Source organism: Pseudonaja textilis, chromosome 1, assembly GCF_049901715.1.
Source record: "Pseudonaja textilis isolate UNSWEBS1 chromosome 1, rPseTex1.2, whole genome shotgun sequence".
Classification (NCBI taxonomy): Eukaryota; Metazoa; Chordata; class Lepidosauria; order Squamata; family Elapidae; genus Pseudonaja; species Pseudonaja textilis.
The window spans coordinates 214516712-214534185 of NC_141990.1; the positions used below are offsets into that span (position 1 = coordinate 214516712).

At 38.6% G+C, this 17474-nt stretch overlaps 1 protein-coding gene across 2 annotated transcripts; it reads right to left on the minus strand.

Moving 5' to 3' along the window:
* Positions 1-3907: 3907 nt before the first annotated feature.
* Positions 3908-17261, minus strand: EAF2 (ELL associated factor 2). 2 transcript variants are annotated; one of them, XM_026707925.2, is made up of 6 exons: positions 17069-17261; positions 14612-14706; positions 12758-12894; positions 11912-12060; positions 6334-6597; positions 3908-4625 (listed from the first exon to the last, which is right to left on the minus strand). In XM_026707925.2, exons 1-6 carry the CDS (start codon positions 17169-17171, stop codon positions 4579-4581), a joined length of 795 nt encoding a protein of 264 aa, XP_026563710.1. In that variant the 5' UTR covers positions 17172-17261; the 3' UTR covers positions 3908-4578. The 2 variants fall into 2 exon arrangements, with proteins under 2 accessions (XP_026563710.1, XP_087776562.1); XM_087920436.1 differs by lacking the exon at positions 17069-17261 and adding an exon at positions 14996-15143.
* Between the last annotated feature and the right edge of the window lie 213 nt (positions 17262-17474).

The following is a 17474-nucleotide window of genomic DNA, read 5'->3' on the forward strand; positions in this document are numbered from 1 at the left end:
CTGCATTGACAGAGGTATGTGGTATGCTGATAAGCGGCCTGTATTCTCTGCCTCTGCACTTGGCTTCAGGTTACAGGACTGTTAACCAAGTAAAATCCTTCCTCTCTGTCAGTAAAAAGTTGGTGAATGGGACAACAGAATCCAGCTAAGACAGTGTCATCTCAAGACTGAGAAATCTAGGGTTTTCTCATCAAGGGCACTCCATGGAGGGACTGAAAGAATGCAATATTCAAGATATAATTTCTTAAAGTAAAAATATAGCTATTATACTGTATATTATTATGTTATATTATAATTATATTTATTGAATAGTATAATATAATATACTATTGTATTGTAGTATGTTGCATTGTGTTATATTATTATATATTATACTGGTAGCCCTCGACTTACAAGAGTTCATTTACTGACTGTTCAAAGTTACAACAGCACTGAAAAAGTAGACCTAGGTCTGTTTTTCACATTTATAACTGTTGCAGCAAGCCCATGGTCACATGATTTACATTTGGATGCTTGACAACTGTCTCACATTTATGACTGTTGCAGTGTCCTGGGGTCATGTGATCCTCTTTTGCAACATTCTGACAATCACAGTCAATGGGAAAGCCATTGACTAACTTCAAAACTGCAGTGGTTCACTTAATAAACATGGTGAGAAAAGTCATGAAATGGGGTAAAACTCACTCACTTAACATAAATTTTGGGCTTAATTGTGATCCTAAATTGAGGATTACCTATACATTATATAATATATCATATATTAATATATTAATTAACTACATCTATAAAGCAATTGATAATTTGTCAAGCTATTATTGCTAGACTTACCAAATAGAGGCAACACCCGTTTATTTTATTTTTTGCTTCCAAGGATTTTTTAACTTGGCCTCTCCCCATCCCTTTGAAAAGTCATTTGTGTGATTATGATCTCGCATGGCTGCAAGTTGTACATGAATGAAATAGACACATGGCAATAGAAGATCATATCACTTGGGAAATTTTCATCTGAAATGACACCTGGTGCCAATTGTTTGTCTCCTTCCTCAAACCATGCGCCCTCCCAGAAGTGCTCATCTAACAAGAAAAAAGTAGCTTCTATGCAGCTGAAGGAAAACAAAAATTCAACAGATCAACATTACAGAAGCAATTTTAGTTCTGAACAAGGGGTAGAACAAAGAACTTCATCAAATTTCCAGTTCTTTCTTTTGTGGTGCCAAACAGCTCCCAAAATGTGGTGCCTTGGCACTGAGAAAGTATTTTGAATCTAAGAATATGTTTATATTCCCACTGCCAGTCCTTGAGCACACTTGCCATATCTTGTTTTGCTCCTAAGAACCTGCTTATTCAGCTCACAAAAAAATTAAATTAGCGCAAGGCAAAAGGTTCTGAAAATGACAATTATCTTTTTGACAAAAGACCAGATTAGTGCTGAGAAAGAGCTTTCTTGCTGATTCATAAACATGCTATTCCATAAAGTACCATGTTTCTCATAAAATAAGGCTGGGTCTTATTTTTTTTTGATCCCCGAAAAAACGGCTAGGACGTCTTTTCGGGGGTGACTTAATTTCTTCCCCCGTGCGCACCTCCACCTAGAGCGCCCCATGCGCATTCACCTCTCCATGAGGCCGCCACTGGAAGCTCCCCAAAGGTAGAGTCACCAGCTGCTTCTATTGGCCGGTAGAAGCAGCCTCAAGCACCCACGTGCATTCACCTCACCGCGAAGCTGTTTCTATCAGCTGATGGAAGCTCCCCAAAGGCAGAGTCACCAGCCGCTTTGGGCTGAGGCATGGCTGCCGGCAGGGTGCTCCTGATTGGAGCTCCCCACACACACTCTCCTTGAGGCCATTTCTATCGGTTGATGGAAGCTCCCAAAAGGCAGAGTCACCAGCCACATTGGCCGATAGAAACGGATTTGTGGCGAGGGGAGTGCATGTGGGAGAGCGGCTGCAAACTTTTCTTAGCAGAAGAGAAGCAAGCTGAGTTTCTCTCTCTCTCTCTCTCTCACACACACACACACGCACAAACACCACCCCTGCTAACCTTCGTCCCTGCACTGGGTCAGCCAAGTCCTTCTGGTGAGGGAAAGTCTCAGCATCTGCGGGGTTCCAACCGCCGCCCTCCCTCCCCAGGCCAGACCTTTTCCGGGCACCCTGCCAAAGTCCCAGGGCAGCTGACCTCCCTTTACCTGCTGCTGCCGCTGGTTTGGGGAGCGGGGGGGCTGCCAGGGAGGGAAGAGGAGGCAGCAGAGCTCGGCTACCCTTAGAAGGGAGATCAGGCGGGCTCCTGAAAGGAGATGCAGGAGCGGTCCTCATAGGAATGCGGCGGGGAAGTGGGGTGAGTGTGAAAGGGTCACCGCCGCAACACAGGAAGGCGGGAGGGAGCTGGAGCGGATAAGGGTAAGAGAGAAGCTAAACCGTCCTTTCTATTGCTCTGGTGAAGGCCGAATATTTGCAGGGGCTGATTGGACAGGCCTAATTTTAGTATGAACCTTGAGTCATGGGGGGAAGAGTTGAATGACGAAGGCACTCTGCATATGATCCGAGGCAATCCTGCCACAGCTCATGGGTGGCGCTAACAGTTGGGAGGAGTCTGAGAACTTCATCGATGCCTTTTCTCTTTCTCTCTGAGCACCTGAAAGAGCACCCATCATTAACCAATTAACCCACGCCAGCCTCGGAATCCCTTATTTCGACATAATTCAGGATGAGAGGAGCCGTAAAACCAGGGACTTGGCGACGAGGTGCAGGTTTTTTTCTTTTTTTAATTGAGTTCAATCACAAGACATTTCTGGATTTCATCAGACGTCCGAGGTGTTCAGAAGAACTTTTGAAAAACTTGCAGGTCTAACTTTGAGAAGCAATGAGTTCGGTCTTCTCAAATGGCAGAGGTTAGGGACTGTCTTTGGAGACCTCCCCTCTCCTTTAGCTGAGGGGAGACCTGGGTAATTTTAGGCCAAAAGCTGCCCCGGAGAGATTGATCAGAGAATGGGCAGGAAAGCCAAACAAGAACACATTTGGGTTAAGGCCTTTTCTCCCATTTCCTCCATCGCAATCTCACAATTTTTATCCAGACACAGATACGTGTGTGCTTTCTCTCTTGCCCTGCTGGTAGATTCAAAGACAACTAATGCACACTCCCCTCACCACGAGGCCGTTTCTATCGGCTGATGGAAGCTTCCCGAAGGCAGAGTCTCCAGCTGCTTCTACCAGCCGATAGAAGCGGTTGGTGACTCTGCCTTTGGGGAGCTTCCATCAGCCGATAGAAATGGCGTCATGATGAGGGGAGTGCACACAAGCGTTCGCCCCAAGGCTGCTTCTACCGGCCAATAGAAGCAGTTGGTGACTCTGCCTTCGGGGAGCTTCTATTGGCCAATGTTCTATCGGTAGTAGATCAGGGTATTCTAGCCTAGGCTACCTGCATGGTGCTCCTAAAGGCAAGTTTCCCCCCCCTTCCCCCCCATTTCTCTTCACCTCGTGTAGTTCTAATGAACAATGTGAGAAATGATGGGGAAATGCATAGTTTAAATAGGCCTAAATTTGGGGGGCAGGGCTTAATTTTACCTCATGCCTAGAAATCATGCTGGGCCTTCCTATTGGTGGAGGCTGTATTGTTGGAGAAACACGGTATTAGAATTCACACTAATAATATGTGTAGTAAATTACTGGACCCTACTTTAGACTTTTTAAATGGCTATTTTTGTGAGACAAATTGTTGGGATACAGACATAGGTAAATTTTTCACTTCAGTGTAGTAAAATATTAGAGTGGTCCACATACACTTATTATGGAATGATGTTTGCCTGCATGCTTTGTAACTTCTTTGTAATTATGAGTTCAGAGATCATCTCTCTATTTTACATCAGTTTTAAAGGGCAAAGGGATCACAAATGTTCCAATATCCACAGAAATTATTAAGGAAATGATAAATATTTTATTATTTCTCAGCCATACATTCACAATTCATTGATCTTAACAGAATTTGAAGAGCATATTTATGTTATATAATGATATATCTTTAATTGCCAAGATACTAAAGCTATTAATTGATTATTACCAAAGACAAGAAATTTAGCAAAACTGCTGGCTAGAAAGAAATTTGGAACTTCAGATTGTGTTCATTACAGTTCAATTGTTACACAAAATTGAATAGTCCCGTACTATTGATTAGAAAGTACTTTAATAGCATTAGCTCCCAAGAATAAAAATGTAACAGATATCAACTGTTTTCTCTCACTTATAAACATGTTTGCTCAAGAAAAAGTTTTGTCCAAAATATGTATATTATAAACAAGTATTTCCTCCACATTCAAATCACACATAATAGTTAGTTGTTTCAACTTTTAAGTAAAGGAGGTAGTAGAAGCTACTCTGGCTTGGCTAAAATATCCAATATCCAGACATTTTAAAACAGCCATATAAAGTTATGGCAGAAGGAATGCTGAACTTCATGCCATAAAAATTAAGTCAACTTCATTATCAAAGTTCATAACATGGTTCTAATTTTATTACTTAGTGCAAAATAAATGTCTTTTCATCTTCAGCAAGGAAAATAATGCATCTTCAAAATTTAAAAGCATCTTCAATCATCACTGTCACTTCCAGAATCACTCAACTGGAGATCGTTTCCTAAAATCAAAATGGCAAGTTACACCATAGTAAAGAAGCATTAGCAATCAAATCCAACAGCATAATCTGAATCCGGACTCTGTGCTTTTCACTCTATATCTTGCATTTCTTTTTACAAATAAAGGCACAGGGCTTCCAATCACTGATCTCTGATTTTATCTTTTAATCCTAACACACAGGATCCACCAGGCTTTCAATAGCTTTCAATATTACTCAACCTTATTGAATTTGTCAATTAAAATAAAGGTCAGCTTTTTGAGAGGGAAAGTAACTAGTTACAAGTGATTGCAATTTAGCCTTCACAAAAAGTTTGAGGAATGGAACTTGTATGACATGCAATAGAACAGACAATAGTATTAATAATTGTCCTTGTCAAAATACTGTTTGGTGGGTGGCAATATTAGTAAAATACTAATTGGGAGAAGTTATTTAGAGTTTATCTTCTATATTTAGGTCAATTGAGAAAGAAAAGGACTTCTGGCCAGACATAAAGGTATAATTAATGATGAGCAAGATTACAAACCAAAAGGGAAAGTCTATGAACATATATTGTAATATTTGAGGAGAAAGATTCAGAAAATCATATATATTCCCTAGTATTTACAGCTTTTATGCAACTCTATATATTTGGATCAAATTCAGATATCCACCTTCTGGCACTGTACAATTGTCCTCAGGTGGAACATATTATTTGCAAATTATACTTCTCATGTCTACACTTATGATAAAAATGGCAGCGTCTTTAAAGGATATTTAAAATGTTAGTATTTTTTAAATAAAAGAAGCATTTAAATATAGAAATGTGGGGTAATTAATACTAACATTCAAACCATCAAGATTTTCTTATAAGACTTTTAAAAAATCTCAATGAGGCAATAAAATTAAATAAATTGCCAGGAAAATAAATAACTCTTTATTAGTATCAATTGTTATATAATCCAAGACATTTCTAGCCAACACTAATAATGAAGTCCGACAATAGTGTAACTGAATAAAGATACAGTACATATTATAGATACATACAGATTAGCATAAACTAAACAAAAGATTGGGTGGCATCATTTTTGACTAGCTTTGACAGTTAAGCTACAATTTATATTCCCAATGTTCTTGATTATATATGATATTCCAGAATCAAGCAGGAAAAATCCTTTGATCTATTTTTGGATCAGGAAAATAAGGTAGGAATCTACCATTTCATTCATCTATCTATCTATCTATCTATCTATCTATCTATCTATCTATCTATCTATCTATCTATCTATCTATCTATCTGCTTTGCTTTAGGTTGTGATAAAGGCTGTGACTGACTAGTAAACAGGAGTATAACCTGTTTGTTATAAGGTAAAAGGCAAAAATGTCATGTCCTATACACAAATCAGTTCTTAGGAAAGCAGCCCTGGAGATAACCATTTTACTGCAGTGAAATGTGAACTATACTGCAGAGATCATTTCTGAAATTTATGAATGCTTCTAGATAAAAATTGTTTTAAAACCCCAAGTCCCGAAACCAGTCGTAGATCTGTGCTGAATTGTTTTTACCATAATCTTTAATTTGGCATAATGAGAGGTCAGTGTAACTTTTATCCCACCTTCTAATTCAAACTGCTGCTGTCTAACTGAAATCTATGCCTGGAAAGTTGTAACTAACAGCATGTGGTTTCCTCATGCCCAAGTCTAACATAGCATGCTTTGTTTCATGACTTACTCAGCGTATTCATCAAACGGCCACTGCTCTCTTGACTTCTGCGATATCCAATATCCACATCTGGGAATGCCTGTTGTGATACTGTCATCATGGGATGCGGTGGCTGCAGGTGTGGCATTGACAAGGGAAGCGATAGCTTTGATCCTTCTTCTTCTGAATCACTAGAGCTGTTTTCACTACTTGATGAAGCAGATGAACTTTTTGATTCCGATGAACTATCAGAGCTGCTCATTTGCTCTATGATTTTCGCTTCTGCTTTTAGCTCTGAAAGATATGATGTAAAAAGGGGGGGGGGAGAATTAAAAACAAAGGCAAACATAATCACAACATTCAGTTCACAAACCTGATGGGAAATTATTAATTATGTGGTACAGAGGTTAGAATTGGATCAGATTCTCCCAAAGCTGAAATCCCTACTCAAAGAAAACATAGATTAAAAAGAGAAAATATCAGTTCTGAAAAAGGAAGAAAAACTCCAACTATATAAGATGGCTTTTTGAAGCAGAGCTCAATATGTTTTATGTATTTCCTTAAGGAGACTCTTCAATAATTAATTTCAATCCTGGCCTCTGCACAAAACTGATACTGATTATTCACAAATGCTCTTGGGAAAAAAACCTGGCAAAGGGTCTTCAAACCTCTCTTTATTTGAGCAATCTTAAATATTGATGTAGAGCCCTGAGGAGCAAGTACAAAATATGTATGAATAAACCTGCTTCATCATTGTTTTTTAAAGTGATAGCAGCAGAAGCAACATGGCAAAACTTCTCATCCCTCTATAGCTTATTAGGCAACAATTATTAGAGTTTAATCAAATGACTAACAGTTACAGCTGATATTCTTAGTAGATCTATCTGCATTGGGAAGGGCCAAATTGACCTGGGACAAATAAATCCTGCTGATCATATGTTCACTGTAGATCAACTTTTGACAGGATGACACAGTAGCAAACAAAACTCTATTCTAGGTTAGCAATAATATTCTGAGCAGGCTTCATAGATCAAATTGATTCAGTTATTAAGCATGTAGCAAAGTAAAGATGATTGATTCACAGGTTCCAAAGGTTATAAGAATGCACTTATACCATAATTTGTTAATAGCATATTTAGTTGACCTTTCACTTTGGGATATCAGACAACAGAAACATAATACACCATAACATTCAATAAAGTAATAAAATAGCATTATATAAAACAATTGCATCAACTTAAAATCAGATATGTCAGCATTTAAATGACTTACTTATGTTCTCCATATGTCACTGAAACTAATCCGTAGTCTAAAGAAATGTTATTTTCTTTTTTTTTAAATGCACCTTTTACATTTTTTAAATTTATTTACTTATTAACTATATATACTGCTTGATATAAAAGTCACTGTGGGCAGTTTACAATAGAATAAAATCAAAATGATAAAAACATTAAAATTAACCAGAATTAGATAAAGACTAAAAATCAGTTGCACAAACAATACAGAGAGATAGAATCTCCTGTTATTCCACCAACCACTCCCAGCATGGAGCAACCTATCAGGGCCACACGTCAACCCACAGAACCAAGTTTTAAGGCCCTTCTGATTGGCCGAGAGGATGGTGGCAGATCTCACCTCTGGTGGAAAAATCAGGGGCCACAGCAGAAAAGGCTCTTCTTCCAGACACCACCAGCCAATATATCTTGACAGATGGAGACCAACTGGTATTCTAATCAAAACTGTATTGATTATTTTAATAATTATATTTGCATTTTGGAATTCAAAAACTACTACTTCTGTATCAAAACCAAGCAAGCCAAGATTTTCAGCAGTTCCCCCATACAGCCCAGCAATTCTATACAACTCTTATTCTGGCTGTAGCTAATGTTTGAAATACTATTTGCCATGCAGCATTTTCAATCTTGAGGCAAAGCCAGTCTAAACTGTGCTACTTCTAATAAACCTAAAGCAACAGCAGTATTATACTGTATGGGATTTGCTGATGAGCTTTGGGCACTGCCAACCTCACTCAGATTCTAGGCAAACTATGTTAAACTTTCCTTCATAACAATGGCTGGGTTAAATCCCCATTCTGACTTTAGGGCTTAAAGGAAACTAAAACCTCACAATTATTCCTTTAATATCAAAGAGTAAAACTGATTGGAGAAGGACCAGAGGCATTCATTCTTTTCTCTATGACAATCTGTCTGTCTGTCTGTCTGTCTGTCTGTCTGTCTATCTATCTATCTATCTATCTATCTATCTATCTATCTATCTATCTATCTATCTATCTATCTAGTCTCACCAAAGCTTTCATGATCAGCACCAAACAGTTCAGCATTAGCAACAAGAGATCTTGAATTCTGCATGTCTACACAGCCTCTAATTTAGTTTAGGCAGTTTTTGTCAGGTTGCCTTCCAGTTTAATTTTTAATTCATTAAAGAATACTTTTCTGCATGTCTGATTTTATTAAATGGAGCCCATTTCACTTATGCCCTGAACAGTACTAGCCATCCAACTGGCAACGCAAAACAAATCTCTTGCCATTCCTATCCACCACACTACACCCCACCCCACTCCTGGAAGGTCTTTCCCTGCTGGGTAATAGTCAGGTTGGCAGAATGCTGGGCAACCACTTCGGAACTGTGTGACTCAGAAAAAAAAAAATCTTAAACAAAACATTCAACCTTAGAAAAGAAACTCTCCATTTTAATGTAATCTTAAACACCCTACCCTGCAGCAAGTGGGTACTTTTTTTAAGCAGCTACTCGGGAAACTAAACGACAAGATTTTCCAGTCAGAGTTGAGTCACAAAAGAAACACCTGCCTGTATGCTTTCCCCCACTCTGCCCCTGGGTATTCAAGGACTATGCTGAGAAGAATGCCCTGGCCATCAGTACAAGAAGCTACTATTTTTTTAACATTAATTTACCACCCAACCAAATTCTTCCTAGTCATCTGCCACAGTTTTTAGCTGGAAGCTTATTCTACTTTACATAGTATGTAAAGTAAGTATGACATTCCTACTGTTACTAATGGAAGGGAAAAAATGGCATCACTTCCAACCTATTCAAAAGATCAAAATTCAGTATGACCCCAATTTTGTTGAAAAGCAGCATCCACAGAAAATAGTACCTGAAATCTAGACAATTGCATGCGTATCCATGCAAAATCTTAGTGAAAATAAAACCAAAATCTAATAGAAGGGGAAAACTTTCAATGGGATTGGCTCGCCACGCCTATGCCAGCAAAGGGGATAAGCAGCTCCCTCTCCATCAATCGGGGAATTTGGACTGGGGGGTCCAGGAGAAGATCGGGGAATTTGGACTGGGGGGGTCCTTCTCTGATGTGGCTCCTGCCTTTTGAAACATCTTACCCCACCCCCACCCGAAATCGGCTTTCACCCTTCTGACCTTCTATAACAGCCTGAAGACCTGGCTCTGGCAAATGTCTTGGGGCTGCAACAGGAGAGTATCACACTGGAGGTGATTGATGAAATAAGAGAAAAAACCCCTCCCCCCCTCCAAGTGCATCCTGCTTCCTCACCCCACATCTGTTAACTACAACTTCACTTGGATTTTAATTCTATCTTTATTGCTTTTAGAAATATTGATCTTTTATGGTTTGGTTGCTTTTAATGCTGTAAGCCTCCCGGAGTCACTTCAAAGCAAGATGAACGGCAAAGAAATTTAATAATAATTAAAAAAAGAAATTAGAGACTTATCAAAAAATGTAAAGAATGAGGATAGTGACCAAGAGAATATATAAACAGGATCAACATGACTAAAGAATCCAGGTGACAGACAGACAGCAACTCAATTACATATCTGTTTAGTGTAGCATGAGATTTTGTATTATTATACCACACCATACTTATTTTTATTGCTGGCAAGAATCAAGGATCAATGGGAAGGCTGACATATGGTCTATTGCAGCGCTCCCCAACTGGTGGGCTGCAGAGAAATCTCACCCCCAGAGCACCCCCACAAAGCAATTGATCCCGGCTGTGCAGAAATACAAGACTGCGCTGCCCACATGGCCCACAGGAACCCTTCCCATCCACTCATTCCTCACCCGGCAAACATGCCTGCTAAATTGCTATTTTTCCTTTTTCCAGCCATCAGCTGTTCTGCTGTGCCCGGAGATTTAGATTAGCTAGGAAGCCGAAAATGGTTGGATTTCTTGCTTTCTAGCTCGTCTTTAGATCTTCAGCTCTGCTTTTAAGCACAGCCAAACCTCCCTTAGGACTGGAGGTTCTATTATTCAGTGCAGACTCACGACAAGCAATTTTTTTGTGACAGACTCAGATAGCTGATGGCAGATAGATAGATCCTGAATGATTCTGTGAGCAACTCAATCTGCCTGTCTGCTTTGTCTGGTTTTGTGTAAAAGTTGCTCCTTTTTATATAAAAAATTCAATATTTCCATAAATGGTGTGTTGTGAGTTAATTTTGTGAGTTTGCTTGCAAGCAAATTTTATGTGACAGACTGAGCTAACTGATGGCAGATAGATTGATCTCTGAATGAATTTGTGATTCTGTGAGCAACTCAATCTGCCTGCTTGCTTTGCCTGGTTTTGGGTAAAAGTTGCTCCTTTTTATATAAAAAATTCAATATTTCCATACATGGTGTGTTGTGAGTTAATTTTGTGAGTTTGCTTGCAAGCAAATTTTATGTGACAGACTGAGCTAACTGATGGCAGATAGATTGATCTCTGAATGAATTTGTGATTCTGTGAGCAACTCAATCTGTCTGCCTGCTTTGCCTGATTTTGGGTAGATGTTGCTCTTTTTTATAAAAATATCATATTTATATAAATATTTATAATATTTACATACAAGCCATGCCCAGCCAGTCACATGACCACCAAGCCACACACACAAATTAGGCTATGCCCACAGAACCAGTTAGTGGTTCCTGGGATTTAAAATTATGAGTTTGGTGGTCCCTGAGGTCCAAAAGGTTGGCGACCCCTGGTCTATTGCAACCAGTGCAGTACCAGAAGTAATAAAAAAAAAACCCTCTACTATAGCTCTCATAACCTTTGGAGCTATGGACAATAATTATAGATTAATGAATTTTAATCCAAACAGGAGGCATGAATATCCATCTCTAATCTCTCTCTCTCTCTCTCTCCGCCCCCCCCTCCAAACACCCACCCATTCAAAACACATGGATATGTTTTTATGAGATGAGCCCTGCAGTTCAGATGAGGGAGCAAATTTTACTATAGTGAATTCATTAGAGGATGGATGAGCATTAGATAAGTATCTCTAGATCACAACTAAACATAGGCAATAAATCTGTATATAGTTATATATAGTTATATAACATCTACCACTACACACCAGTAAACCTAACCAGTCAGAAAATTGAAACAAAAAATAATTAAAAACCTTCCCACATTATATATTATTCTGCATACAGTCAGGGTATCAGTTGTGAATACATAATCATATGAATCCCAGCAGAATCTGAAGCTGCTACCCCACCTGGACCGACTTACCTTCCCAAGGACAATTTAAGCAAAAAAACTTCGGTCTCAAAGCCTTCAAGTTACAGAGACACTCCACAATCAGTGTCTCAAGGAATATAGCTATAATTTACCTCTTTCAATATCATCCATAGGAGAAGGGGGAGACACCTTTTCCTTTGGTGGAGAAGATTTGTGGTTGTTTGGCATCTTATTCGTGTGTTTCATTAACTGCTGCTGGTGGTGCTCAATACGAGACTGCACCTTGCTGCTGCCTTCACCTCTGCATCAATCAGATCAATAAAAAAAATTATTGAAAAATATGCAGTAGTTTGCTTTTTGAACACTTTTTAAAGAATATACAAAATACACGAATGTCTGAGATGTGGATAAATATAGTATCTCCTACCATAACACAGTTGTTACAGCCTAGTTATTTCATGAACATGTGCTGAAGTTTTTATTAAAATAAACAAATCTAAACTTGGTTATTCTACAGGAAAATAGTTAAATTTGTTCCAGTATACAACATTAAAGAGATGGAGCATGCTAAGAAATAAAGTTAAAGAAAGCAAATAGGAATTGACCGGAGACAGAATAGAACTTTTTAAAAATCCCATTTTTCATTGAAATCTTCCAAAATACCGTATATTTCAATAGCCACTATACAAGTGATATGAACATGCAATAGAGTACAACAGAAAGAAAATTAGAAGAGCTTTGAACCTCCATACTCTCTTCTCTGTTTGGCATAACAGCTTTGTTTCTGTTAATCATAGTTTAAATTTACATCTGAATCACAAGCTATGATTGATATTAAAATCCAAGCAGAAGAGACAGCTTTCGCATTGCACTTCCTACTTATGCTGGAAAATGATAAGGGAAGGGAACACATATAAAGCTAAGGCTTATCAGAACTTTTATCCCAAAGCAACTGTCACATTTTAAGAAGGAACAACTTGGCTATTTTTTCTACCCACCTTGTTTTCTTCACTGTGATATTGCTACTAAGTTTCTCTAGTCTACATTCGCCAGTGTCATGGTTAATTATTAAGATGCATTCTTTTTGATATGGCTTCTTGGAACCCTTGAAAACTGTTACTGGTGGAGTAGAGCCCTATTTTAAATCAAAAAAGAATTACTAGTATCACTACAAGTTTTTTTCTCTCTTAGGGCAGAGCTCTATGTTTTATAATAAAAAGCCCTCAAATTTCACACATAGCCTCAAGTCTCTATTTCATTATAAAACTGAAAAGGGAAACCAATCTTAAGATTCATGTTTCATAATGAAATTACGATTTTCAGGTTTTGCACACAATACTGATTTCAGTCCAGCCCAGCTCAATTAATTCCTACCCTTTGTTTATCATATAACCACAAAGGATTTCATTCCATCTTAATTAACATCCATCCCAGTTATGAAAAAAGAAGTTTATGTTTGCATCAGCAAGCCATTACTGCCCTGAATTACTCCATTTCTTTTTTTTTACTGTTGAATTTTTTATCAAAATTATAGTGCAACAAACTACTTTTGAAAATACTAGTTTGCTTCAAGATTACATACAGCAATTTTACAGTTCTGTTCTATCACAGAAGAGTAACTATGTGGGTTTTCTAATTTACTGTTTACTGAAAATATTTTAATATCTTAACAGAATTGAAGATGAATCTCCCTCATCAAAGGGAGTGTTATATGTTTTCATCAAATCAATTTCAGCCTCTTTCATATGTCACAAATAACACCAATCATATCATGTAGTGCGGGGTCTTTGGTTCTGAGCTTGGCTGTTTTCTTGCAGACGGTTCATTACCCAAACTAGGTAACATCTTAAGTACCAAGCCGCTTGAGCTACAAATATTCTTATTTATCATATCATGTTGTGCCTGCTATCTGGTCTTTCCCACTTGGTTCAGCCTATCAGGTGTGGCCAAACAAACCAGGAAACTCCACACTTAACAAGGAGAAATGTAAGTAATGGTTGTTCTTGACATATGAAGAGGAACAAGTTAGGAGAATTAAGTAACACAAAGTTGCCTGCTTTTTGAGAAGTTTTGACTGGTAGGGAACAAGAATTGCACAATTTGCCACAGCACCTTTCCTTAATTAGACTGTCTAAAAGTTGAAGGTTTCTGGCATATAAAAAAAAATAGTAAAAGTTGCTTTGCACATCAGAGCAATGGAGTCACACTAAAAAAAAAATAAGGAAAATAAAGGAAAAAGTATTGTTCTTGGCTAGAGAATGAATCAGAGGAAAGATCCATTAGAAACTGAGAAAGAAAAAAGAAAAAAGAAAAGAAAAAAATATTACAAAAATACTGAATAATTTTTTCAGTAAAAGATAATCAGCCCATGTTTAACATTAGCAAAAGCTGCAAACCATGGGGGAGCTTGTCTAATCAAAAATGAAAAGCCATATACATTAAAATAATAAAGTTGGCTTTTAAATACATCAATATAGATTCTGCATCTCAGGATCAGATTCAGAAATAGAAATTTGGTGAAAATAGAAAGAACTTATGTATTTATTTTGTATTAGGAATTATTTACATTCTTATATATCTACTTCAGATCTTTTATTCTGTCAGCATTAATCACTTTTGTGCAGCTATTCCAAAGATACTTCTAAACTGGTAGAAGAATGCAGGAATCAACACAAGGATTTTCCTGCTACTTATTGTCTCACATGCAACCAGTACCAATTGCAGAAAAACAGAACCCTAATCCTAACCCATCTGCATGATCTACCTTGAGAATTATATTCTTCATGCACTTACATAAAAGTAATCAGACTTAAGATATAGCTATGCCTTTTTAAGGAAGACAAACATCTTACCTCAATATTTGGCAACATTACTGTTACCTGTTCACCTTTACCAACTTCAAGGTTTCCTTCGCAAGATGTATCAATTGATGCAGGTTTGAAGTCATCTGAATAAAATCATAAATATTTATGATTACATAAATATTGATCAACTTACAAGATAAATGAAAAGTTACATTATTCAATGGAAATCTTTTCTACTAGTAGCTAATCTGTCTTGTTTAGTCTTATTCAGTAGTCCTTAGGAGTAATCCATTACTTATTATAAATTAATAATTAAGTTCCCATACCAATCAACTCCTAGGGTCTGGGCTGTTTACCAATAGTTAAAAAAATTAAAACACACACAAAAAAGTCCATAACAGAACAAGGTCAAAGATGGCAGAGATAACAAACCTTCATGGGAACAAAGAAAAAGAAGAAAAGGGAGTTCGATTATGCTCAACAAAAGGCCTGGGCAAAGAGCCAGGTCTTTAGGGCCCTTTGAAACTTGAGGGATCTGTGTGTGTGTGTGTATGTGTGCGCGCATGTGCGTGTACATTCAAACCTCAGGGAGAACTTCACTCCAGAGGGCAGGCACTGCTACAGAAAAGGTACTAATTTTTTTGCATTTCTAAGCAGCACTCTTTTACAAAAACACGTCCATCTATTTTAAACAGATCTCCATTTCTAACTAATTATCACATTCAACAGAAAATAAAGAAGATTCAGAAAGAAAGAAAGATATATTTCAAGTTTCAAATCGAAATAATATCTCAGCTGCACATTCCCACACCCATATAACATAGGAGTTACAATTTTGGTAATACATATTCCTATCCAGTGGAATTAATCACTGCTCTAATCCAACCTATACCTCTCCAAAGATATACTGATTAGGGGTACTATCCAATACATATGCAGGGCTTTAAATTATGGAAAGGCGATGTCAAGACATTAGATGTCAGGTTTATTTTTTGCTAAATAATACTAGGCACACCTTAATGAGCCGAAGAAATGTTTTACTCTATTTCATATTTGTATTTCATAAGATTAAAAAGTTACAAACCTAGTTTGTTTACTTCCAGGGTGTTATTGAATTTTTTTATCTAAAAATGTCAAATGTGCCCTTGATCCTGTTAACTTGTGCTGTTAATTATTGACGCTGCAGAGTGCTTAAGTTTTAAATAAATGTATCCTCAGCTTTCAAATTGCAAGCCCTTAACCTTACAAGTTAAAGTAAAGCTTAGCAGCTCTATTCTAAAATAAATATAAATCTTCAGGTTACAATTCTGTAACAATAATGTCAGTTGCAAAAAATATAACAGGATCCACTGCCAAATAGTTGCCCTATATATTGTACAAAATACATTGTCACACCCCAAAACGCATACAAGCATTCTAAAAATTGGATCTTTTCCATCTATGAACAGAAAAATATGATTTGGGTAGAGATAACTGTTGAAATGCTTAAAAGCACACAGAAGAAAGTAAGTAGAACATTCATACAAATGAAACAGTTTTTAAGAATCCAATTCAAAATACACTGTTCTACATCCTAGATATTTATACCTGAAATATGCTCTCACCTATAAAAGCTCACCTAGCCAGGAACTATTATTCAACACTTGTCTCTTATGAGAGGTAGGGAGGTGGTTGGGCAACCTCTGGAAAACCAGTTTATTTTTCAAAGCCTTCTCACCCACAAGCCATGCCACAATCCCTCCAACTTTGTTTCCCTGCCAATCACCTCTCAGTCAATTTCACCAGGCTCCCCTTACCCGTTTCTTGAAATGCTCTTCCCTTTAAAAAAAAAAAAAGGCAGAGGGCCTTAAACCTACTAAGCTGAGAAGTCACAGAACGAAACATACGTTTAATCCCCTTATGACAGGCTGACTTTACACAATACCCACTGCTTTGATAATTATACCCCTTGATCCTCCTGCGTGGAAAAGCAGCCTGGGTCTGAGTTTTGCTTCACTATGTAACAAATCCACACCCTCAACCTATATGTGTAATGCACATATATAAAATTCACACACACCCATACACACACACCCATATATGTATATATATATATATACCCTGTGTGTATGTATTGATTGAGGGCGTGGATTTCTATGTACTGTATACACACACACACAAACAACTGCCCCTTCTCCCTAGAAAGACTCCCGGCTTCTAAAACGCCAACAGGGGTAGTTTTCAGGCTAAAAACAACCAGGGTCCTGAAAAATGCGATTCCCTTGGCACAGATTTTGAGTCTCGGTCCCCGAACTTTACACGTTTACACATACAACACCCCACAACCTTTTCTTGTCGGTCCCTTGCCTTACGGCTTGACTTTAACAGCCGAGGGGTCCCCACTGCTCCTAAGCCGGAGCTCTCACTCGCGGAGCCTTCCAAGCAAGCGTCAACTTTGCCGCCGCCGCCGCCGCCACCTTTCCCCGCCTGCTTCAGCCCCCAGTTAAAGCACCCGCTTCGACTTACAGCGCAAGGTGTGGAAAGCGCAGCGCGGCTGCTTCTCGAAACTGTCGCCCAGCAACAGGACGCGCTCCTTGCTGTCGAAGAGAGCCCGGGCCGCGCCGTTCATCCCGAGACCCCCGCTTCGCGCTTCCTTCCTCTCTCCTCGCCTCCTCTCTCCAACAGCTGCTTCCACTACCCTGGTACATCTCTCGCGTTTGCCAGTGGGGAAAGGGGGCGGGGCTGCCGAGCGAGGCCACGCCCCGTGTCAGACTACCGCTTGGCTCCTCACTGGATGAGAAGCTCCGAGCGCCGCCTTCCTTGCCTCTAGAAGCGGAGAAGGTTTAGGAAGCCCAGAGAGGGGCGGCGCGAAGAGAAAGAGCTTCCCCTTCCTATTGGCTGCGACCGTCTAGGGAGGTCACGCCCACTGCCG